Source organism: Neoarthrinium moseri (assembly GCF_022829205.1).
Source record: "Neoarthrinium moseri strain CBS 164.80 chromosome Unknown scaffold68_Wmoseri_CBS_16480, whole genome shotgun sequence".
NCBI classification, from domain to species: domain Eukaryota; kingdom Fungi; phylum Ascomycota; class Sordariomycetes; order Amphisphaeriales; family Apiosporaceae; genus Neoarthrinium; species Neoarthrinium moseri.
In genome coordinates this window covers 164,016-187,561 of record NW_026055182.1, presented here as the reverse complement: position 1 = coordinate 187,561, position 23,546 = coordinate 164,016, and the positions used below count along the sequence as shown (strand labels likewise).

The following is a 23,546-nucleotide window of genomic DNA, read 5'->3' as shown; positions in this document are numbered from 1 at the left end:
CTGTGCCAGCGAGGCAGTCCCAAATTCGTTTCTTCTTAGAAGTGATGAAAGGTCCGCAGCTGGTGGCAGTAATGAATCGCAGTTGCTCAGCTAGCAAATCAACCAAACCAGTGCCATTGAACGAAGTTTGATGTCTGCACGCCGCCCAGGTGAATTTTCCATTTGCCAGTTCGTCAGTAGTGCTCCGAGGGCTGCTATTTTCCCCAAGCGAGTTAATGATACTGTTGCGAGGGCAAGCGCTGTTGGTGCTGTCCAGATCTGTCTAAGTGATATGTGAAACCGAGTCACCCCAGTAAAGGTCCAGATGCCTGAGGAGTCACTGCCCGAGGCTGCCTAGCAATCCGAACCCCGTTCGCAGACCAGGAAACAGGGCAGTAACGGACCAGTTTCGATGCTGTACTGCTCAATTATGAGCTATTAGCCTCTGCAGCGACATATTCAGCGTCTAACTCGTACAACTCCCAGAACTGACAGGTTGGGAAAGGTTGGAATTTGCAGGTACAATCAATCCCCTGACCCCGCAATTAGCCCGACCTGCCTCAAGATTGAATGTGTACATGGAGTGTAGCACAGGCGCATTATGCTTCATAATTTCCACATACTCTCTCTTTATCTCACACTAGTAAGGGATGGAAATCCCTGAGAAGTTTGCAGTTTTTATATATATTTTTTTTCTTGCCCTGCTGTATGCATCATTCCCTATCGATGAAGCAGCGTCATTTCGTCACACGTTGTACTCAAATGGCAACGAACGTGCCATCCGGCAGCGCCACTTTGCCCAACATAAAGTCAACGTGGAGTAGAAGACTAATTAGTATGCCGAATTACAAACAGCCCATCGCCAGGTGGAGAGCTGCTGATGTGCTATTAATAACAGTATTGGCAGTCGAGCATTGCTGCACTGTTGGGACCAACCTCAGCCTCGGGGCTAGCACACCCAAGCTACTACGATGATTGTAACTCACATGGCCGCTCTTGGATTAACGTGGGAAAATGGCGACCTTCGTTGGAGAGGTACGTAGCCCGAGGTTGTTTTGACGGGGTTTTACAGACATGTTTCTAAATGTAAATATATATATATAAGGTGTTTATATATACAAGACAACTAGCATTAGGTCAGAGCACCTGTCAACAGCCTACGTGTTATCTCGGTAATCCAGTACGACGGGAGCCCTGAGTAGGTGGCCTCCTATAGCTCATCCTTGGCTACTCTATCGATGCTCTTTCCCTTGAAGGTCTCTCCCTGCTTTGCAATCCTGCGCAAGCGGAACACCCTCGCGGCGTGGCTCGTGACCGGTGCCTTCAGGATGCCGCCTGCTTTGACCTCTCCAATCTTCTCGCCGAACAATCTCGGGTCGTTGTTGCGCAGGCCCTCCTCAAAAGGAGTCTCCGTGGCGTTGTACCAGTTCACGTCCTTGAGGATGGCAGCCCTCCGCTCGTCCGTCGCCGCCGCCATGAGAGCTTCTGCCGTCTCCTCTGACATCCGGTGCGCCCAGAGATCGTGTACGGCCCAGTCGCTCTTCACGTGGGGAGCGGACCCTCCCGGGCCGAAGGGGATGAAAATCTCGGCGAGGGTGACCTGCATCTCGATATCTTCCCCACCGGCGTTGAGAAAGATGACAACTTCATCACCATTTTGAAGGTATCCGCTCCATACCTGCGTCTCGCCCATGCCCCATTCATCCTTCGCAACCCCTTGCACATCACGTCGCACGCGGGTGACCGATCTTCCGTGGGGATCTTGGCTCAGAGCGAGAATGGCGGGGTTGTTGATAATGGTCAGCGCCGAAGCAGGCATGTCTCTCAGATCATTACCCAGGAACAGAGGAGATTTGAGAGCGGCCCACAGCGCAAAGTGTGCCTTGTATTCCTCATCCGTCATGCCGCCCTGTCCGACTTCGAGCATGTCCAGATCGCTCCATCCTCCAGGGATGCTGCGGTCCGCGAACGCTGCAACCTTGTTCAAGATGAACAGCACCGAGCAGTGCGTACCTGGCGCAATGCAGAATGGGTCCGAGATGGTGGTATCACACCCACAGAGATCATCTGGTCTCGTGAACGAATCGTAAATGTCACCAGTAATTCGCCATGAGTTGGCAATGGACATTCCCCACTGATCCTCAGTTAGCATAGCTCACCCTTTGGCGCGCTCAAGAGATTTTCGCGCATCCCACTCACCGTGTGCACGTAATCTTCTCCCCAGTTGCAAAGGTTGAGGAGAATAGGCCGACCGGTGGCATTGAGAGCATCAGACATGGTCTTGAAACGGTTGAAAGAAATCTGGGGGGTGCCGATTCGGCCCATGTGATAGCAGCTGTCGTACTTGAGAAAGTCGACTCCCCATGACGCGAAGCTCTGGGCATCCTCCACCTCATGGTCGAGAGATCCATCTAAGTTTTCGCGTCAGTTGATAGTGAAGAGATCATCCCAGTGAGTTATCTAACCGAACCGAGCGCAAGTCATCTCGCCTGCGCTCGAGTACATGCCGTACTTCAGCCCCTTGCTGTGCAATTGGTCCGATATCGATTTCAAGCCATTCGGGAACCTGCTCAGTTCCGGCTGCAACTTTCCATTCGCGTCCCTCCCGTTGACATCTTGCCAGCAGTCATCCAGAACCACATACTGGTAGCCCAGATCTCTTAGCCCTAGGTTGATGATCGTCTCTGCGGTGCTCAAGAGCAACTCTTCCGAGACGTCACAACCAAATGCATTCCAGTTGTTCTTTTGTAAATTAGCCTGCGACCTTCTTGGTCAGAATTGCGTGGTAATGCGTACCCATCCCATCGGAGGCGTCAACGCCAGCCCATTGCTCACGGCCTCTACGCCGGTGGCAAGCAGTCCAACCAGGAGGGTGTTGAGTACTGTGACGGCCATGACAGCGAGCAGTCAACCTATGAAGAGTAAAACATGGAAACCAGAATCTCCATGGAAAGGCGAGGACAAAATGGTCATGTCGAACTCCCACCCGGTGGAGAATCACCCTGGAGGCGAGGCTCGAGCCCGAAGCGTGGGGTGTTGGGGGGGGATGCCGGGGCCGATGCCAAGTCCTTTGTGGGACTGATCGGAAGACGGCGGTGAGGGTCGCGTGTGTGAGTGGGCTCCGGCAGGAAAACTAACATTTGTTTTCCGCCGCAGTCCATTCATCGTCAGAAATGAGATATTTCGTTCGTAATGAAACGCTAATAGCCGGTAATCCAAACACGGCCATACGTATTTCTTTCAGGCGGTCTTCTTGTCAAGTTGCGGAAAACAAAAGTGCCTGTATTCCTCTGGGGCATCAATAGCCTTGAGCTAACTTGGGGTCGCTGATCCACCGACTTAACTCACAATGCGGGCAGGGACACTTGAAAAAGCATGTGTCATTGAGAGACTAACAAAATTTATTCCCGTAATCCAACGCCCGCTATAGCTACTGATGTCAAACGTACTAGTGCCATTACCAGAAAGTCAACAAGCGCTCAGATCTTACAACCATCGTGTTCCAGTCCGCAGCAACGAGCCTCTCTGGGATTCGTTACGCTGAAGACAGAGGAGCAAGAATTGATTCCTTAGAGAGCGACCAAAGCGCCGCATAGTCGGGATCCGTCTCGCGCGGTTCTGATTCCATATGCGGCGAGAACTCAATGAGAAAACGAAGAAGCCACCGGTCCAGGATGAAGCTGGCCTTGTTCCTCTTTAGACAAGTTTGATGGAATGCCCGCAGCCGACTCATGGCGCTGTCGACACTGGACCAGTATGGTCGCAGATGAAGGAGAATCTCAAAGTTGCGTTCCAGTCGCAGCCTCGACACTCGGATCTGCATTTCATCGCCAGAGAACAGCAAAGTATGGATTTGAACAGTTGAGGCGATCACAAGAACGTGACCCACCATGGAGTATAACACCTCGCTTCCTGGCGTATCGAATGACCGATATACCATCTCACATAACTTAGCGGCGTGATCTTTACATCTATCAGCGTATACGTGAGATGAGTTCATGGAGTCGGCCGCTTCGGCTCCCAAGAACTGGTAGTATAGAAGCTGTCCATAGTAGTAGTAGCCTGTCGATTGAGTCAGCATTTATTCGTGCCTCTTAAAGCTCAGGGGCTCCCCCGCGACCTTCTCAGAACTTCAGGAACATCATACTCGAGACCCGACAGGTTTTGGGGTTTTGTCTAAATTAAGTGGGCATATGGACTTACCCAGGTAGACAGCGGTGAAAAAGCGTCCCAGGCCGTGGGAGGCATGCCAAGCAAAGTTCTCTGGTGTGTCACGCATATTGTAGGGCAGGCCAACCAACCAACGCTCCATGTCAAGGGACAAGGACTGGATACCAAGCTCCAGAGTTGTTCCCTCGAAGCGTTCTGCAACGCATCTTTTATTGAAGTCATTGACCTGTGAGAGGACTCTATTCAGCTTGATCATCTGCGCTAGAAGCGGAGTTCCAAACGTCGATGGATTATTGGGGACCCCTCCGGCAAAGGTAGGAGTCAGCGACAAGAATGTCAACTCGTCCATGGGAAGCGGGACAGGGTGATCAAGGGGCATGATTCTTGGTAGCTTTACTGCCGTGGAGGACCAGACGTCCACCATGCAGATGGTCCACCAAACTGCTCAGAATGCGTTAGCCAATGAACAGCGAATGTACTCCAACGGAGTTGATGGGACGCTGAAGGGCAACTGACTTCGAATGTTCAGCTCCCTTTCCAGGGGGCTTTCAACATGCTTGTTTGGCAAATCTAAGGTGAGGGTCATACGCCCGGCAAGGTTATAATACAGGTTTTCGACATCGGTCTCGCCGTGGCCAGCAGCATAGCCACCCAGCAGGACACACACTTGTATTGTTTCCAGCGAGATATCACGAATGTTGAGTAGACTCTCGCTGGCGGTTCGAAAGGCCTCACCCCTGTCACGAGGATCTGTCTCACCTAGGAGCTCACTCGTCGAGAACCTTGACAGCCACCAATTAGTGAGGCGTCGTCTCGGGCGACGGCGTTGCGTGCTCTTCTGTACTTACCTTGCAGAGAGAGCAAATATGGCCAAGAGGACAGCAGGCGACACCTTGTCGTCACGGACACTGTCGACAAAGGTGGGCCGGTGGAAGATGGAGTGGAACTGATCATGAATGTAGTCAAAATAGAGGTTCACGAGCTCCAGCCTCAGCGGCATGGGGGGAAGCTCGACGTGCGGTCCGGTGAAGGCCAAGGTTGGCAGCGGATTTGGCGACGTCGAAGACTCCCCATGGCTAGTCTCCTGAAGCCTGCTCTGTCGTTTGTGATAGTAGCCGCCTTCCGGAGGCTCCTGGACACATCGCAGGCGCCGTGAGGAGCAGTACTCGCAGGCTGTAGCGCCAGCCTTGGCAGGCCAAATGCATCTCCGGCGCCGTGCCCTATAATCCCAAGTAAAAGGAGACGGTCAGCCTTGTGGTCGCCTAATGCAGCAGGGAGTCGGAAAACGACGGGAAGTTTACCGGCAAGCACTGCAGGCCGATGGTTTACGCATCAGACGTTGGGACGAGCGGCCCACCAGAGTTCCAGAGTGCCGGAACCAGAATGGCCATCAGTCAATGGAGCGGAATAGACCCCGGGGGGTTCGGCTACGTGATGATTCGCGGGTCCGGGGAAGCCAAGATTGCGGAGAAGCGAAGAGAACGTGGTTTCATCTTCCTGCCGGTGCTCTCATTGGCACACGGGGGCAGGTTGTTTCGGGAAACTCGAGGGAGAAGCGTCGAATTCCGCAGTGTAGGGGGCGGAAAACTGGGAGCTTTAAAGGGTCTTGGGAACCGGCAGGGCCGCGGGGAGGGCAAGGCTGGGCACTGGGGCAAGCTGGGCAGGCCGGGTTAGGCTCGCGACTCGCGAGCTGTGCATTAGATCCCTCGACGCTCGATCTACGCTCGATGAGGACAAAGCCCCGCTGCGCGTCTTCAACGTTTTGACTCTTGTCTGCTGGGCGCGAAAAAGTCAAAAGCCGGTCGGCCTCGTCGGCCCACGACCTGATGCGGCCCTAGCGGCGGGATAGCGGCGGAAAAGAGGCGACTCCGGCCGGCTGCTGGACAACCCCCAGGTAAAGATTCTTTCACGCAATTGGGGATGGTGCTGTCTCGAACGGTTGTCAGCCTATATCTGCTGGGGACAGGCCGTCCTATTGGGCACGCCGGCCACCACCAGACCGCGCCGCCTGCCCTGTGTGCCCCTTGCCCGCGTGGCCCCGTGCCGCCCAGCGCTGGGAGGCGTTGACTTGGCCCGTCGCCGCCCTCCCCATGGGGACCAGTTGGGGACCATTTGGGGACCTAGCAGCACGCGGTCGGTCGTCTAGCGGCCCCCCGCAATCGCGGAATGACTTGCTCTTTTGCGGCTCTCTCCGAGAATTCTGTGTCGCTTCATCACAAGCGTGATATGGCCTAGAGACCTCCTGAAGCTCGGGACTCGACAACCTATTGCAATGTCTTGCTTCCTGCTCAGCGTGAGATCCCGAGCCGGGGTCTGCAGATATATATAAAAGACAACGGCCGCTGCTGGTGATCCTCTACTCCCATGACAAATCCTCGAAGGCCATCGCGGCGATAGCTTCTTTGTCGTCCTCACTCGTTCCCGCGCCGACGGTCCGACAGCCGTGCAGTCATCACGTATACACACACGCTTGTGCACCATGGCTGAGGTCGAGACCAAGACCACCGGCCAGATGGCCGAGAAGGTCGCCTCTGCAGCTGGCGAACACCATGCTGTGCAGGAGACCAACGACGCTCTGGACAACGAACGTAAGATGGGCGTCGTCGAGGGCCTCCTGTTCTGGCGGAAAGCCATTGCCTTCTCCTTCTTCATATCCCTTGCCGTCATCATGGAGGGATACGACACATCGCTCATGAACAACTTCTTCCCCTATCCGGCCTTCAAGAACAAGTTTGGTGACGAGACGGATCCCGAAGGGGGCATGCTCGTGTCCTCCCGATGGCAGACCATCATCCTCAACGGCACTCAGGTCGGATGCATTCTTGGTAAGCCGAGAGAGAGAAACTGCCGCCCTTCCTGCCCAACCGGGTGACTGACTTGTTGCTCTCTGTCTGCCAGGGCTACTGATCAACGGCTATATCTCCGAATGGTTCGGTTACAAGCGGACCATGGTTGCCTCCATGCTGTTCATGATCGCCGCTATTTTCATCCCCTTCTTCTCGACGGGCCTGGAGATGTTCCTGGCCGGTGGTCTCATCCAAGGTCTTCCATGGGGCGTCTTTCAGACGCTAGCCGTCTCTTATGCTGCGTATGCTCGACCCTATTTCTGACGTCTTCCGTTGTTTCCGACTTGGGTGAGCCCGTGCTAACGCCTGCACTTACAGAGACCTTTGCCCTACGCATCTCCGAGGTATTCACCAACACCAACTAACCCACGAGGAACAACCCAGCTGACTTGCTTCCAGCCTACATGACCTCCTGGATCAACCTTTGCTGGGTCATCGGAGGATTGCTCTCCACCGGTATTCTGCGCGGATTGCTGAAACTCGACGGCGAATGGGGTTACCGCATTCCTTTTGCCCTCCAATGGATCTGGCCTATCCCCATTATTGCAGCCACACTCCTGAGCCCCGAGTCCCCGTAAGTTCCCGTTTTGTCGCAAATATCTCCTTGGGAATTAACTGACGGTTGCCAAAGCTGGTGGCTGGTTCGCCACGGCCGTGTCGAGGAGGCCAAGGCAGCAATTCGCAAGCTCACGAGCCCCAGAGCCGGAGTTGACTTCGACCTCGATGCGCACGTCGAAATGATGGTGGTGACGGACAAGTTCGAGAAACAAACCCAGGCCGGCGCCAACTATTGGCACTGTTTTCAAGGAAGTGACCTCCGTCGGACTGAGATCTCTGCCATGGTCTGCGTCACCCAGGCCTTCTGCGGTGTCCCATTCATGGGCTACGGTGTTCAGTTTATGCGCGACGCCGGTCTGCCCGTGGAAGACGCGTTCAACCTCAGCGTTGTCCAGAACTGCGTCGGGTTTATCGGATGCATCATCGCTTGGTGGGTCATGACCTACCTTGGCCGACGGACTCTTTACGTGGGTGGTTTGGCAGGCATGTTCGTGATCCTGCTGATCATCGGCTTTCTGGGCCTTGCTCCAGAGTCCAACAAGGGAGCCAGCTGGTCGGTCGGGGCCCTCATCATCTTTATGCTCTTCCTCTTCCAGCTGTCCGTCGGCCCCATTTGCTACACCATCTTTGCCGAAATTCCTAGCACTCGCCTCCGAATCAAGACCGTCGTCCTAGCCAGAGCCAGCTACAACAGTGCCGTTTTCATCACCAACACCATCATGCCCAAGATGGTTGGCAAGAATGACTGGGCCTGGGGTGCCAAGGGAGGCTTTTTCTGGGCCGGCATCGATTTCCTCTTCTTGACCTGGACCTGGTTCCGGTTGCCCGAGTCCAAGGGCCTGTCCTATGCCGAACTTGACCTGTTATTTGAGCACAAGGTTGCCACCCGCCAGTTCTCTCAAGAAAAGGCCGACTCGCTCAAGCCGATCCTGAATGAGGTTGCTATTCAGCAGGAGAAGGAGTCCGGGATTCACCATGTGGAGTCCCGTGCTTGATTTCGATTTCACCGTACCGGCAGGTACAATAGCAGCCATCCAGATACCCCCATGTGAAGCGGCCTTGGCAGCTGCTTCACGTAGTTAGGATTGTTATAATCGCAATACTAGATACCTTCAATCGAAGAACCCCAATAACCTCCCGAAGATTCAACTTGCGACTTGCTCAGAAAGCGCGATTGATACTCGTTTAGTTCAAGTAGAAGTGGCACCCGAAAATGCCCTGTCCATCTTTACACTAGGGGTGCTATGAATGAGCAACCTCGTGCTCCCACCACAGTTTCCAATCCACCACCTTCTTCTCCCTTCTTGCCTCCTCGGCCGCGAAAACCATAGCGTGACTCCGAATGACCTCCTCGAGGGTGCATCCGATGTATTCCGCTTGCGCTTTCTCGGCCGCCCACCCGTGGTTCTTGACAAGGTCCACTGCCAGGATGAACTGCCTCGTCAATCCGACGTCACCACCGCCGTGACCAAGACTCTCAAGGCGCGGCTTGTAGGTCTTGGTCTCCCCCGTCCGGAAGTCTTCTACGGTGATAGTCTTTGAGTCGGCATAGATCTCACCCTCGGTGCCGTAGATGTACGTGTACCGGTCGCATTGCTTCTTGGTCTGTGCAATCATGTGGAAGGTGGCCTGCTTGGCCCCTCTGCCGCCTAGCGCATCTGTGGATGGAGCGCCTGATGCCAGCGGATCCTCGTCCCAAGTCATGGTGACAACCTGCTCGTCGCAAACGTCGTTGTCCGACTCAAACACACACCTGCCAAACCAGTTACGTTTCTCTACATCTGACTTGGGTGTAGATGCATCATAGTCCTCTGCTAGTGCGGACAGGAGAGCATCCTGGCGTTTTCCTTTGTCGAAACTCTCAATATCCGGCATGACGATGCTAATCGGCCAATGCGTGTTACCAGTCTCGAGGCCCTGGTGCTTCGGACCAACGTAGATTCTCTTACTGGAGTACATGCAATCTTGTTCAATGGGGCAAGTTAGGCAGTTTGTAGCGTCACCAGCAGATTTCGGCTTACGACTCCTCTTGAAGAATTGCAGAGACCCCGAGGAGGATACGGTCGACGGCAGATGCGGTGGTGCATCTGAGCTCGGCGCCGGTGAGCAGAGCAACCACAGGATGATGTCAATATCGTGACAGCTCTTTGTCAACAGGGACGGTGCCGTCGTTGACTCTTTCCGCCAATTGCCTCGGACGTAGCTGTGTGAGAAATGCCACCAGCCCACCGGCTCAGTGTGTGCCACGCTCAGTATATCACCGATAGCCCTGTCCTCGAGAAGGAGCTTCCGTAGCATCATGTTGTGTGGACTATACCTGAGCACGTGCCCAACCGAGAAGACCTTGTTCTTCTGGAGCGGCGCCAGCGCGCGGTACATGCTGACGCAGTCGGCGAGCGTGGTGGCCAGGGGCTTCTCGCACATGACATGAAGTCCCAGAGGAGCCAAGCCAACGACGACGTCGTGATGCATCTCGTCAAGAACACAGACAAACACGGCATCCACCCCTTCCGAGACCGTCTCGCCGGCCCTTTCTTTCTCCCGTCGTTTGGTTTCCCAAGCGATGAAGTCACGCCAATCGGCGAAGAGCGACCCGTCAGGCGGTGCATCGGCGCCGTGGATGAAGTTCCGGCCGAACTGCTCGCGCTTGTATTGATCAGGCTCGGCAACCGCGACGACTAGACCGTTGCTCGACGAGATACTCGCCCGAGCATACGTGCGCCCCCGAGAGCCAGCTCCGATGACAAGGATTCTGGGCGGCTTTGCCGACATGGGCGGTGGAGGCGGCGGACGCACGGCGCTTTGGTCTACCTGCTGCTCCAGGTCCGTCGGGCCCTCATCCACCATGTTTTGGGGTGTCATTGTGTCGGAGATTAAGGTGTCTGTGAATTTGATAATATCGAAGGCAATGGAATCTTTAGGGAGACAATACGCATTCAACTATATATATAACCATTGAATCGTTTGCCCGCTGCATCAGCCTTGACTGAACATCTTGCAGGCGAGGTCCCTAGAGGTGCCGGCGAATTGGTAATTTGGTCTAGCGCGGACACCATTGGTCTATCACGTCCTTTCTCCAGCCCTCGTGCATCCCCTTCCGCAACGTTACCTATGTCGCCCGATCTGCAAGAAGTGAACACTGGGAAGCCTTATCATATGATAACATTGATTTCAGCTAAGGCATACTTGCCGTCAGTTTCCTGTTTGGCATAATTACACATGCGAGAGCCAAGGATCTGCTCCCTTCACTCGGCAAGAGGCCGGAGTTACTGTTCTCCACCGGAGGGGCAGGCGTAAGTTACTTGCAGCTTTGGCCGGTAGACGAAGTAGTCTTTGGAGAACAGCAATTGTGCAGTGTCATGGGTTTTACACGCTGACTTTTTCTGTTCAAGCGTTCTCGAGAACGGCCAGAGATCTTCAAATACATTACGACACCTCTGCTGCGATTTGCACAACGCATTGTTCACACGGAGTGACCAAGGCAAGTTAATACTAACTGCGGCCGGGAAGGATGAGCCGGCCCTACTCCGTAACTACTAAGGGGGCCCAGGTGGTGTGGAGCTGGAGGCGTACGCAGGATCTAACCACAGTCTTGAGTTGCAATAGCCGCCACAAAGTCATGTCATTGGGGATGTAACTCAGTGGTAGAGTGTTCGCTTTGCACCACTTGCAAAAGTGCGAAAAGTCCAGGTTTCGATCACCTGCTTCTCCACATTTTTTTTCTTCTTTTCTTTCTTTCTTCTCGCTTTTGCAAGTTACATTTTGACAACGGCGTGCAGGCAGACAAGCGGTCAGCCATTCAAATATTCCCCCCCCCCCCTTCTCTCGCCCGTTATCCGGGTGCTCATTGACAACTGCCCAAGGGGCATGGAGTTACATGTCCATTTTGTATACTCGCCACCAATGACTCTAAGCGCCCCTAGATGCACAACCAAGTATGGTGACTTCCCGAGTTTGCGATCAATGAAAGCCACAACTGCAGTGTAACGAACCTATGAGGTGCTTTCCGGAAAAAGACGAAATTGTTGAATCAACTTGAAGAGACTTGCCTCCCCTGCGTTTTTAGGTACTTGCTTGATGTCCTCAGGTCGTGCGTTTGGTACTACTAGATAGAGACTGAAAAAAAATGGTAATTCCAGTTGAGTATCGAAGTATGGTGATTGACGTGATTGGTCATGGTTCAGCCAGGACTGAGATACCAACCAATCATCCCGGTTTATAGGGCCGACTGCCCTTTGCCCCTCCTCCCAATACCTATGATGGGCACTTCCCCGCTGCTCTCTCTCTCTCTCTTTCTCTGCCTCTGTGTGGCAACAGTACGGTGAGCGCTATTGACCGTGAGTCCACCACAATTGGCGGGAGAAAGTTATCGCGCAGTGGGCAGCCAGTGTGGCAATACTTTCCTCTCGGCCTGGAATGCTCTAGTAGATCGGGTTGACTGACTGCATCGTGCCTTGCATCCCCGGGTCTAACCCGGCATGGATGCGGACTCTTTGCCTCCGTGGTCCCCCGGACCGCTCCGCTTTCTGCGGCTGGCGAGCCGACTTATATCAAGTGACTGCGCTCAGCAATATGAGTACTTATACGATGGTCGTGCCAATGCTATACTCCTCCTAGGAATGAAATGAACACTCAAAGCTCAGTGGTTTTGACGACTTTATTAAGGCAATGGTGACATTCAGTATCCGGGCCGCTCTGGCTTCCTTACTCACCTTGGCACCGCTTGTCCTAGGAGCATCTTTCCAAAAAGTCACGGAAGACTTTGGGCCCAACCCACGCGGCGTCGGATTCTACATTTACGTGCCAGATGAGCTGGCCGTGAGCCCGCCCGTGTTAGTTAACCCTCACTGGTGCCACGGTGACGCCAATGCAACCTATACCGGCTCTCGATACTCTGCGTTGGCAGACGAGTACGGGTTTATCGTAATCTATCCCGACAGCCCAAATCTAGAGGACAAGTGCTGGGATGTGTCCTCAAACGAGACCCTCACCCATGATGCTGGTGGCGACAGTCTTGGCATCGTGAGCATGGTTCGTTGGACACTCAACAAGTACAATGGGGACGCCAGTCGGGTCTTTGTCACTGGAATCTCGTCGGGAGCCATGTAAGCCCACGTCCACTGTGGAATCCCACGGACATTGCCTGGCTGACCACCTCTAGGATGACCAACGTCCTCATTGGCGCATACCCGGATATTTTTGCAGCTGGATCGGCTTGGGCCGGTGTGCCGTTTGGGTGCTTCGCCGGAGATGGCTTCGACGTCTGGAGCGACGCCTGCGCTACCGGAAAAGTTGTCCACACAGCTCCCGAGTGGGCTGCGATCGTTCGGTCCGCTTATCCAGGGTATACTGGCTGGAGACCGAAGCTGCAGATCTTCCACGGTACTGTCGACGAGGTGCTGAACTACACAAATTACGGGGAGGCTGTGAAGGAATGGACTGCCGTCCTCGGCCTCAGCGATACGCCCACGAGCGTCACCGCTGACTTTCCGAAGAGTAATTGGACCAGGTCAGTCTACGGGAATGACTGGTTTGAAGCGACAAGTGCGGCCGGCGTCACTCACAACATAGGTACAAACGAGACGTTGGTGTTGGGCTGGTTTGATCTCACCTGCAGCGGTGCAAACTGCTTCACGTGGGGGACGGGATCACCGAGCAATGGGTCAGATAATAGAATCTCTCGGGATAATTCGCGACCATACAAGTCTTTCCTACACCGTCCGCTCACTCGAGACCGGGGATTCAGTGTATGAAGTGCTATAATAGTATAGAATCTTGGCAGGCAACGGAAGGTATACAGTAAAACAGGGTCTTGCGAATAATATCTACCAATATTGGCTCACGCACAAGTTGTATGCAGTCGGACAGATAGTACTATTTACGATTGCTTTCCGTTAAATATCCATTTCGCGATTGAACACCGGCTACACCGATCTAGTCTCATTCTGTCCGGTGTCGACGCCGAGGCGGGCGGCTGACTACATTTATGCAAAAGATAGTCCCAAGTACATGTAGATTGAAAGGCAAATCACTTGGTCACTCTCCCTGACTTCCAAAAATGGCCCGTGCAGGCCGTCGGCCACTGGCCATTCAGATGGACAGGGGTTGGGTGGAATGACAGAGGCAAAGCCGACCGCCGTGACGGCCGAAGTAAACAGTTTGAAATTGGGATCAATTTCATTCATTCAATTCATTCATTCTCAACTCCTGCCTATGAACCCTTGTGGCGACCCTGTAATTGCCAACTGATGATGGCATATGCAACCCAGTCGAAACCAATATCCCGCATCGCCTCGTTCTGATTTTCTCAAAAAAACGACCCAGTACTCATTCACGTCTTTGATTGGCTTTTTACAAAGTGTTGGCAGTGTTGAAGTCCTTGAGGGCCTCAGTGACACGCTTGGTCATGGTCTTCTCGCCCTCACGGACCCAGACGCGGGGGTCGAAGTACTTCTTGTTGGGCTTGTCCTCACCGTCGGGGTTGCCGACAGTGGTGGTGACGTAGTCCTTCTTGCCAACCATGTAGTCCCGGATACCGGAGCAGTAGGCGAACTGCATGTCGGTGTCCATGTTGACCTTGACGACACCGTGGCCGATGGCGTCGAGGTACTCCTGCTTCTGGGAGCCGGAGCCACCGTGGAAGACGAAGAAGACGGGCTTCTTGGCAACGTCCTTCTTGCCCTCCTTGGTCAGCTGCTCGCTGACGTAGGCCTGGTGCTTGCCCAGGAGCTCGGGGTGCAGCTTGACGTTGCCAGGCTTGTAGACACCGTGGACGTTGCCGAAGCCAGCAGCGATGGAGAAGTAGGGGGAGATGGGGGAGAGAGTCTTGTAGATGTTCCAGATGTCCTCGGGCTGGGTGTACAGCGAGTTGTTGTCGACATCCTCGTTGTTGACACCGTCCTCCTCACCACCGGTGATACCGATTTCCTGGAAAATCGCGCAAGTCAGTCATCCGTGGTTTTGCGAGAGCCGCAGGCCGCAGGGGTTGGGGGTGCGTCACGAGCAACTTACCATCTCCAACCACTGCTTCATGGGGGCGGCACGCTTCAGGTACTTGGCAGTGGTCTCGACGTTCCAGTCGACGGGCTCCTCCGACAGGTCGATCATGTGCGAGGAGAACAGGGGCTCGCCGTGCTCCTTGAAGTACTTCTCATCGGCGTCGAGCATGCCGTCCAACCACGGCAGCAGCTTCTTGGCGCAGTGGTCGGTGTGGAGGACGACGGGGATGCCGTAGGCGGGGGCGATGGCGCGGATGTAGTGGGCAGCGGCCACGGAACCCTGGATAGAGGCGAACTGGTCCTTGTTGTCGACGCCCTTGCCGGCGAAGAAGGCGGCACCGCCTTGCGAGGTCTGTAGGACGATGGGCGACTTGGCATCACGGGCGGCCTCGAGGGAGGAGACGACGGTGGAGGACGAGGTCACGTTGATGGCGGGGATGGCGAAGCCGGTCTTGCGAGCGTACTCGAAGAGGGCCAGGACATCGTCACCGACGATGACACCGCTCTTGCGGGACAGGACGTCGATAGCACCCATTGTGAGATTAGTTGTTGTTGTTGATGATGTGGTAGGATGTGGTCGTAGGATAGGGGATTCGGAGGTTCGTGAGTGATATGTAGACGAGAGGCTGGAGCTGGTCTCGTTGGGAAATGTGTGTGTAGTCTGCAAGTCAAAGGTTGAGATATTAGCTTTGGCGGGGGTTTTATTTGACACAGGGAAGAGTCTGAGCTGATCTGATGGAGGGGTTTTTTCCCTCTCTCACACAGCAACCAGCCCAGCACCGGACCTTCGTCATAGGGCCGCCCAGCAGCCCAGCAGCAGCCCACCCTCTGCCCACCCGCCTATCGGTACCTTGGACGGGACGGGGCTAGTTGGCTAGAAGCAGCCAAGGAGCAGGTGGGACTCTGGGAGAGGCCGAGATTTTTGGACAGGGCCGAATATGGTGGAGCGCCAACTGCGTGCGTCCGAGACGTCAACGGGCCTGGTCAGCGTTTGGCCTTGCGGCACCTGAGCGTGGCAGCCTCAGTCATGTTGGATTAGGGACGGGCGAGTGGGTAGGGCTGCGCTGCCTCCATTGCCAGCGGGCGCTGCGCCGTTGCTAATGGCACGAGCACTGGTGTTACCAGCAAATTGCAACGGGATCGTGGATCGTGGATCGCGCATGATACAATACAGTACAGTACGGGCGCCCTACACGAGCCCGCCCAGACCCAGTGTAAAAGGCGGTCCCCAATCACCATCGACGTAATAGTGCTCGCAGCTATGCCATCATCGACGGGCCTGAGCTGGGGCAGACTGACTCTTGTTCGCTCGATGGGAGGTGATTTCTTGCATTGCCATTGCCCATGCCTGTCAAAGCCAGCATAGCAGGGGCCAGGAAACACGCACAGGACGGCCAAGCGGCGTTCCGTGCAACAACAGCATGGTTGACTTGCAGTATATGCCGCGTTTTCTGGCGGGCTGGCGGGCTGGCTGGCTGGCTGGCTGGCTGGCTGGCTGGCTGGCTGGCTAATCCTGCCAAAGTGGGATGGGGGATAGGGGAGGGGGTGGATGGCGGGGTAGACAGGAAAGCAACTTACAGCGACTCTGGGCCGATTGCGGCGTTGGTAGCGAGAATAAAGACGGTGAGGGGATCGCGGACAAGGCGAAGCTATTCCAATGTTTGCCAACCGGGAATTGAGGGCCTGAGCAGAGCGAGTTGCGGGCTATAAGTATGTTTGTCCGTGACAACGGGCCTTGTGTTGTTTTCCTTTCTTGACGAGAGACGCTGGAGGGGTCGACGTTGATCAGCGACCTAGGTGGGGTGGGCGAGTTGGGCGCTGGCCCGACTTTTTAAATCGTCATCGTGCCTTGCGGTTACCGAGAAGCTTCCCCTCGTCCCCTCGTTCCCTTCCGTGACCCGCCGACGTGGTGCTCGGGATGGCCTCCCACACGCCCACACGCCCACACGCCCTGCCAGGCCACGGGAACATGCGGAAGCAGCTCGAGAGGTGGCGGATGCCCACGTCAAAACCTTCGGTACCTGACTGCAGGCACACGGAAGCCAATCAGATCCAATCCAGTCCATCTCACGAATGCCTCAGCTTGGGGTTTCCCGTGTTTGGCGTGCGCATGTGTGCGGTGTCTGAACATAAACCTAACCCAATGCTCGGCCTCGATGCAGCGCTGACGTCCGGATAGCTACCTCTCCACGTTACCTAGGTGTAGGTCAGTGAGCCTTTCCCGACTCCCCGGTGGCAGCCCATGTGTTCCCTCAGTCTTGACCACAACGGCCCCTCTCTGCCTCGTGAATTTCCGCCGTTTCCCGTGGCTAACCTCGGACTTCACGCCGTCGTGTGGAGAAGAAGAACACCAATACGTGACTGGTCAACACGCACAATTTCTCCGTCTCACGATCGCTCACTCAGTCACTCACTCTTGCCTCGCCTTCACACCCTGGGTACTGTGCACAATCATGCATGTATTTACTGCGGCCAGACGCTATCGAGCGCCATCACCTCGTGTGCATGAGCCGAACACTGCCCCATGTTTATGGGAAAGTAGTCCTCTAAGCCTCAAGAAAAGGTCTCGCCAGGAAGGAATAATGGACATATCCTGACAGTGCCATCCCAACAATGCTCCCAAGAATGCACCTATGAAACCAGACGCAGAAATGCGAGATGACAAGTTCCCCAACGCCGCCCTTGTGAATGTATCTACCTCATCGGATAACCATCTGGACCCAATGCGACCCGCCTAGGCGTCTGGGTCAAAGAGCCCCCCCTCGGACTGCCGCCTCCAGTAATTCTGGCATGAAAGCCCCCTCCGGACCCCAGTGGCATCGGCATCCGTCTGCGGGACGGCCGTGTATTCGTACTGGTCCGAGTAACCCATGTACTCATCCCATGCCTTCCTTGCCTCGTTCCTCACACACCTCCAAGCCGCGAGGCAATGGTCTCGGAAATTCCACCACCAGTCACCGAGTAGCGCGTACACCCTCTGCCGGAACCAAGTGTTGCCACTCAGGCCTTGCTTCTCAGCTTCACAAGTCGGATACTCGGGCTTGCACCGGATCCTCCGAACTGTGTCACCCAGAGCCTGCATCAACTGGGAATCATCCTACAATTCGGTTGAGTTTGGCTCGGCACGTTCTTCCAGCTCGTAGAACAAGAGATATACTTCTTTCTGCATGCCCAGGACCTCGCTTGTCTTTGCCTCCTTGACCTTTTCGTCGCTGATGCGCCACCAGCGCTCTACCGCTTTTTTCCGTTTCGGCTTGGACGCATTGGCTGCCGCCGAGCCGTTGACTGATGCACCCGTAGTGGTTCCGGTAGGTCCAATTGTTCCGTTCGAGGAACGCTTCCCAGCAGGACTGCCCGGGCGGCTATTTCTGGCAGACTGGGAGATCTTGGAGATGGTAGACTTGGCCGAAGCAGCGACCGACTTCAGACTGATCGCGTCAGAGTCACGTTCTCGTGGCGCGGACGTAAGGCTGACCCGAGACGAGGCGTGTCCATTGAGGTGCGGCGACGAGCGCGGGATGCTGTCTGTGGACGGCTGAGGCAGGTCTTCCAGTGATGGGTTCGGTGAACCGGATGCCGAGCCAGGGGATAGCAGATCTGGGGTAGATACACTCGGGCTGCCTTGCTCCGGCCTCTGCAAGGCACGGATCTGAGGTGTAACGGCCTGCGACGGCACGGGGCTGGGCTGCGCAGACTTGGTGAATGCGCTCGATTGCTGGAATGTCTGCGGTGTAGAGAAGGGCATGGCCACGTTCTGCCTCCGGAATGATTCGTAGTGGCCACTGTGGTGGTTGCCTTTGTGGGTGACGGTGGCCAGGAGTTTGTACTTCTTCTGGTTCAGCAAGCCGCCCAGGGGGAGCCTCTCGGGAAAGGCGACCTTGGCCGAGTTCTTGGTCGACATGCTGGCATCGTAGATGGAACGAGAAAGATGGATGGCCAGGACCTTGGGAAAACTGGTCACGCGGGTATGCCTCGCGATCTTTCGCTTCGGTGCATATCGCGTGTCTGGTAGCACGACATCCTCGGGCGCCTGCTCCGGGTCGGTGTCGATAGCATGCTGCAGTTTCTGGATGTTCTCGCTCGTCGTAAGCTTGAAGCCCTCCGAGGTGGATCGAGAGAGCTCCGACTCCAGGACCTCTTTTGCATGGACCAGACGACACTTTTCGCACTTGAAGTCGTCGACATATTCCGTCTTGAACATGCCGTCCAGGCAGGCGTTTAGAGACGTGGAGCTAGCTTGCGGCACATTGAGGGTCAAGGTGCAAAATGTGCTCTCGGTCGGCTTTGGCTTGAATCCACAGGTCTGACACTCGATCTGGCTCTCGTACTTGCCTTCCATGGGAAAGCCATGTTCCTCGTCGACCGCCCGCACTTGATCCCCGGTCCCGTCCTCCGACGAATCCTCGGTTCTGACTTCTGCGCGAGCTCCATCGAGGTCTGCAAGTCGCTTGTCGACAACGGTTGTGTCTATGGGTCTGGAGCCGTTCGTCAACCCCCCATTGCCCCCTTTCCGGCGCGCATGCTGTCTCGCTCTTTTACCAGCATGATACTCGTCACACAACCTCTCGGCCACTACCTGTAGAAACTCCTGGGCGTCCTGCTGCTGCCTGCTGATGCGTTGTTTAAACGCAACCTCGAGCACCTTGACGAAGCCCGTGGCCGATATTGTCTTCTTGTAGATCGGCCGTTCGTTGAGCGCATCCAGGATCTGCTTGAGACCTTGGGTAACAATGCCCGTCTGGAGGCCCTCGGTCTTCCACTGGGGCACGTCGGCCCTATCCGGGTCGGAAACGGCTTCTTGGTAGACCCAGGGCTCGTCGATGTATCTTCGGTGGGTCTCGCGGATGAGGTAGACGCGCAGATCGGTCAGGCCGGCAAGGGCCTGGAGGACCGAGTTGATGAAGCAGTCATTGGCGGGGTTCGTCAAGCCGACGACGCCCTTCTTGCGCGCCGAATTGGAGTCGCTGTCGATGAAGTAGGTTGGCGCAAACACATAGACCAGCGTTATGGCCGCGAGCGAGGCACCAGCAGCGTAGGTAGCTACCGTCAGCGGCTTTTCCGGCATGGTAGCCGCCGGTCAGTTGCAGCCAAAGTGGTGGAACGCTACGTCTGGCTGCTACGAGTGCAGGAGTCTGGTAGCGATATCAATGGCTGGCGAAGGTCGGTCGAGCAGAGACTTGGGCTCATCACGGCATGTCTGTTTGGCAGAGTCTTTGGCTGTGGAGAGCAAAGAGACGGTCGAGACAGGGATTGCCCGTTGCGGAATAAATGCGAAAGCGGAAGGCGATCAATCGATACGGGGGAAGCGCGAGGAGCAGGGGTTTCGACAGAGATGAGATGAGCCCCAGCTAGTCATGTAAGTACAATAGTTACTATGTAGGGCGCGGGCTAACGTTCAAGTCATCTGTCGCAGGGGACAAGGAAAAGACGACGCCCAGCCGATGGGAGACTTTTCGGCGCCCCCAAGGACGACTACTACGGGGACGGAACGACGAGGGAATGTTGACCCGTCCAGAGGGGCCGTCGTTGGGTGCACGCAGTAACAGATCGCCAGTCTTCGGCATTGGCGTCAACGGCGACCGGTATTGATGGAATGAACTACGACTGCCAGATTGCCCTATCAAGCCCCATGCCAGATCCATCTGGGTAGGCTGCTATCGCTTGCATGAGGTTGCATCCGCCGGATTTGACGGTCAACCCGCACAGGGGGCCTTGCGTGATCGCTCGTTCGGCCCATCAAGTCAACCAAGATATCGGTTCCTCGTGCCAAACTTGGGGGCAATCGCTGAAATATGTACTTAACTGGTTACAATAGGTGTTGATGCAGTTCATCATCATCAAACCACCCAGACAGTACGCCAGTCTCCGATAACAGACCGTGGAAACACGGCGATCCCAGAACTGTCAGGCGCTACAAGTCCTCAGAGAGTCGGGGTCCCTCACTCCAAGGCCAGGTTTGGCGTCTTTTCCACCCGTACTGAATCGGGCGGCGCAAATGCTGCAGGGTGGCCCGCTGACTGGCACTCGCGCTGCATTCCACACGGGATTCTGGATTCCATCCAATTGAGATCGACCCATGGACCCCATGCATACCGTACCGTACCTAACTTTTGTCTCCAGTCCATGCCAGCCAGCCGGCGCCTCCGTGTCGGGGCCGCGGGGCAATGCGGGGTACTGGATTGGCTCACTCACGCCGCCGTCGTTGGATCTCTTCAGTTACGTCTCTACAAGGCAGAACATGGGGGTCATGGGTAATCCACTTCAGTAATTGCTCTCAAATGTAGCTGCCAATATATCAACTTCGATTGGCTCGAAAGAGCAGCTGTCAATCAACTCTGGTGCTTACACGATGGTCTCAAACTCGTCCCCTGCCACAGGACCAACACCATGATATATATCCCCAGGGACGAAAGCAGCTTACTAGGTGTTCTATGCTACGTCTAGAAGAGACTGGACGGGCACAGCGAGCTCTGGCACGGTCGCAATCCGTTCGCCTTTGGTATGCCAGAGCTCTCCGGCAAGCGCCATGCCTATGAGCCATTCTGAACACGAGTCTAGGAAGTTCCTCCTCTCCGGTATTGGTATTCTATAGGCCATGAGTTGCAAACCCTCTCCATCTTTTTCTCTTCCACCTCCCCCTTCTTCTGCGGTATTTTCTCTCGGCAAGAACGGAGGTGGGGTTGGTCTATACGCCCGGATATCTGCCAATACTATCGTTATTGGGGAGGCCATCCGCCCTAGATAGGATGCTCCGACGTCGAGACTTCTGGGCATCAATGCCAACGCCGATGCAAACACAGCGTACTCCAAATTTGGTAAATTTGCGAGGCACTCCCAAAACATGTTGTTACACATGGGTCGGTTGAGTCCAAGACGCCGCAATTTTGGCCACCTGTAGAGAACCGATGAATGCTCGTTCTCTCTTGTCTCATCAGATATTCCCAAACGTACCGCATCCCGGGTACATACGAACTCTTCAAGATTGACCAGCCGCTCAAACCCCTCACGCAACACAGGCCCGACGTTTAGATGATCATTCCATGGTGGGAGACTGTCGAATGGCATATCCACTACCAGTCTCCTCAGAGTACGGCTCGTGTATCCAAATACGTCACGAACCCAAGCTGCCGTTGGCAGGTTGTCCATAACCGAACCGAATGGTGCCAGATACATAGCTGATATGTTCTCAAAAATGGATGGCAGGTCGAGGTCCGATCCACGCCATGCTTCAAGAGAGAGCAGGAAGCGTCGTAGCCTGTCGTCGCTGTCCAGGAAGATGCAATGTCGTTGCAGACAGCCCACCGCAAACTCGTGGGTTAAACGACTGGCTAAACTGAAACTGAGCAGCAGCTGCGTCGCTTTGTCCGAAGCTGGTATCAGCGTCGCGGCGTTCGAGGGCAAGTAACTCATCATGATGGCGAGAATAAGTTCTCATGGGAGCCGAAGAACTTGCGACTCCATCTCTGCGGCGTGGGTAGGAACAACATTAGACGTAGATTGTCTGCTCTCCGGTACGTGGTATCATGACCTTGGCAGCTCGACGAGTTGGGAGAGCTTGCTGGTTGGTTCATAAGACTGGGTAGCGACTGCGGGGACAACCTTGTACCGTAGGTACAGTAGTACGTACGGTAGATTATGACCACGATGCACAACTTTTATGCCCCATTATGCAAGCACGCACAATAGTTGGCCAACCCATACCATAACAGATATTTCCAAGCGCGACCGCGAGGAAATAGATGACTAGGACCCATCGCTTTTGCAATGTTCTCCTCGAATTATAGAGTTATTACGCACCTCAACTTTCCTCCCATAATTATATTTACTTTCCCCCCTCGCCATTTTCAATGTCGCGACATCTGAAACAACAATGATATGAAGTACCAAGTACACGTGCTGATAGAACCCCGAACTATGGGTTCAGAGATCTCACTAGCTTCTTTGGTCTGCTGTTACATGGATTCGGGTGGGCTTTGCCTTGACGTTTTCTTAGACCACTTTGAAATTTGAATGACAGGTCTGGTTTATCTTCCAAGTACTAACAACAAAATGAAATAGAACCTGGGCCCAGAGCTAGAAGAGATGGATTCATGAAGGGGGTGACCTGACCCGTCTAGATACACAATGGATCCTTCGTTTCTAACTGCAAGCTACCAGGATAGTGTTCGATGTTGGCAGTGTAGAGGGCTTTGCTTTGGCTCACTTGAAACCCAGTGGAGTCATTTCCGTTTAGAACACAGAGCTCGGACTGGTCTACCACGGGGCCAACATTTTCAATCTTTATAGGGCGCATTTGAGCCAGTAGACTGGCTAGTAACCATGAGGTTCTCGAAGGTTGTTCTCAATACCGTAAGATTTCAAATATCGCCGAAAATGTGCTTCAAAAATGAACTGATACTGAGAAATATCATTTCATCTTCCTTTTTTTTTTTTCCAACGAATAGCACTTGGTTGGCGCGTGGGTCCTTCTCGTATAGGCTCGCTTAAGTAACTCTGTGCGGCCTATCAGATGACTACTTGAGTCTTTGACCAGATATCGTCAAGCCGGTCTGCAAAGTTTTATGGGGTCTGGGGGCATGTAGCTGATCTGGAGTCAAAGAACTGCGAATCACCGGTCTTCGTTTGGGTTATTGTATCACTGCATGTGGACTATTGAAGGTTGTCAACGTGCTGCAAGTCACGGCTCCAGCCGGGGCTCTAGGAGTAGTTCTGAAGTATAGAGTGATATCCCAGCTCGTATTGTCGAGCAGCTTCAATGATATCCTGGTCGCATTCATGGTCGGCAGTTCGGATGAGGTTGATGCCCCGAACGCGACAGGGGCCATGGTGGGGACCCTTCCTGTTTTGGTAGGTTTAATAATGAATACGAGCTTCCTATATCTTGGCAACTATGGACTGAGAAGACATCGTGATTTATAAAGACTCGCCCAAACGCCCTGTGTCGTTCCAGCTGCCGGAATAGCTCTACGAGTGGTCCTAGGATTGGCAGCAGTAC

The 23,546-nt window shown here is 54.7% G+C and overlaps 8 protein-coding genes across 8 annotated transcripts; 2 read left to right on the top strand and 6 right to left on the bottom strand.

Annotated features, from left to right (window-relative positions):
* Nucleotides 1-1,189: 1,189 nt before the first annotated feature.
* Nucleotides 1,190-2,874, bottom strand: JN550_011495 (uncharacterized protein; the record flags this gene model as incomplete). Its single annotated transcript, XM_049309866.1, has 4 exons — nucleotides 1,190-2,113; nucleotides 2,179-2,390; nucleotides 2,445-2,721; nucleotides 2,776-2,874. 4 exons carry the CDS (start codon nucleotides 2,872-2,874, stop codon nucleotides 1,190-1,192), a joined length of 1,512 nt encoding a protein of 503 aa, XP_049166602.1.
* Nucleotides 2,875-3,514: 640 nt separating this feature from the next.
* On the bottom strand, nucleotides 3,515-5,540 carry JN550_011494 (uncharacterized protein; the record flags this gene model as incomplete). Its single annotated transcript, XM_049309865.1, has 5 exons — nucleotides 3,515-4,041; nucleotides 4,183-4,590; nucleotides 4,666-4,931; nucleotides 4,998-5,369; nucleotides 5,479-5,540. 5 exons carry the CDS (start codon nucleotides 5,538-5,540, stop codon nucleotides 3,515-3,517), a joined length of 1,635 nt encoding a protein of 544 aa, XP_049166601.1.
* A 1,088-nt stretch (nucleotides 5,541-6,628) lies between these two features.
* Nucleotides 6,629-8,548, top strand: JN550_011493 (uncharacterized protein; the record flags this gene model as incomplete). The annotated part of the gene is made up of 5 exons (XM_049309864.1): nucleotides 6,629-6,974; nucleotides 7,048-7,237; nucleotides 7,314-7,339; nucleotides 7,395-7,569; nucleotides 7,627-8,548. 5 exons carry the CDS (start codon nucleotides 6,629-6,631, stop codon nucleotides 8,546-8,548), a joined length of 1,659 nt encoding a protein of 552 aa, XP_049166600.1.
* A 247-nt stretch (nucleotides 8,549-8,795) lies between these two features.
* On the bottom strand, nucleotides 8,796-10,415 carry JN550_011492 (uncharacterized protein; the record flags this gene model as incomplete). Its single annotated transcript, XM_049309863.1, has 1 exon — nucleotides 8,796-10,415. The coding sequence occupies one exon, from the start codon at nucleotides 10,413-10,415 to the stop codon at nucleotides 8,796-8,798; it is 1,620 nt and encodes a 539-aa protein (XP_049166599.1).
* A 1,806-nt stretch (nucleotides 10,416-12,221) lies between these two features.
* On the top strand, nucleotides 12,222-13,306 carry JN550_011491 (uncharacterized protein; the record flags this gene model as incomplete). Its single annotated transcript, XM_049309862.1, has 2 exons — nucleotides 12,222-12,658; nucleotides 12,715-13,306. The coding sequence occupies 2 exons, from the start codon at nucleotides 12,222-12,224 to the stop codon at nucleotides 13,304-13,306; spliced, it is 1,029 nt and encodes a 342-aa protein (XP_049166598.1).
* A 598-nt stretch (nucleotides 13,307-13,904) lies between these two features.
* Nucleotides 13,905-15,086, bottom strand: JN550_011490 (uncharacterized protein; the record flags this gene model as incomplete). The annotated part of the gene is made up of 2 exons (XM_049309861.1): nucleotides 13,905-14,480; nucleotides 14,565-15,086. The coding sequence occupies 2 exons, from the start codon at nucleotides 15,084-15,086 to the stop codon at nucleotides 13,905-13,907; spliced, it is 1,098 nt and encodes a 365-aa protein (XP_049166597.1).
* Nucleotides 15,087-17,285: 2,199 nt separating this feature from the next.
* JN550_011489 (uncharacterized protein) lies at nucleotides 17,286-19,616 on the bottom strand (the record flags this gene model as incomplete). Its single annotated transcript, XM_049309859.1, has 2 exons — nucleotides 17,286-17,648; nucleotides 17,709-19,616. The coding sequence occupies 2 exons, from the start codon at nucleotides 19,614-19,616 to the stop codon at nucleotides 17,286-17,288; spliced, it is 2,271 nt and encodes a 756-aa protein (XP_049166596.1).
* A 1,364-nt stretch (nucleotides 19,617-20,980) lies between these two features.
* JN550_011488 (uncharacterized protein) lies at nucleotides 20,981-21,964 on the bottom strand (the record flags this gene model as incomplete). Its single annotated transcript, XM_049309858.1, has 1 exon — nucleotides 20,981-21,964. One exon carries the CDS (start codon nucleotides 21,962-21,964, stop codon nucleotides 20,981-20,983), a length of 984 nt encoding a protein of 327 aa, XP_049166595.1.
* Between the last annotated feature and the right edge of the window lie 1,582 nt (nucleotides 21,965-23,546).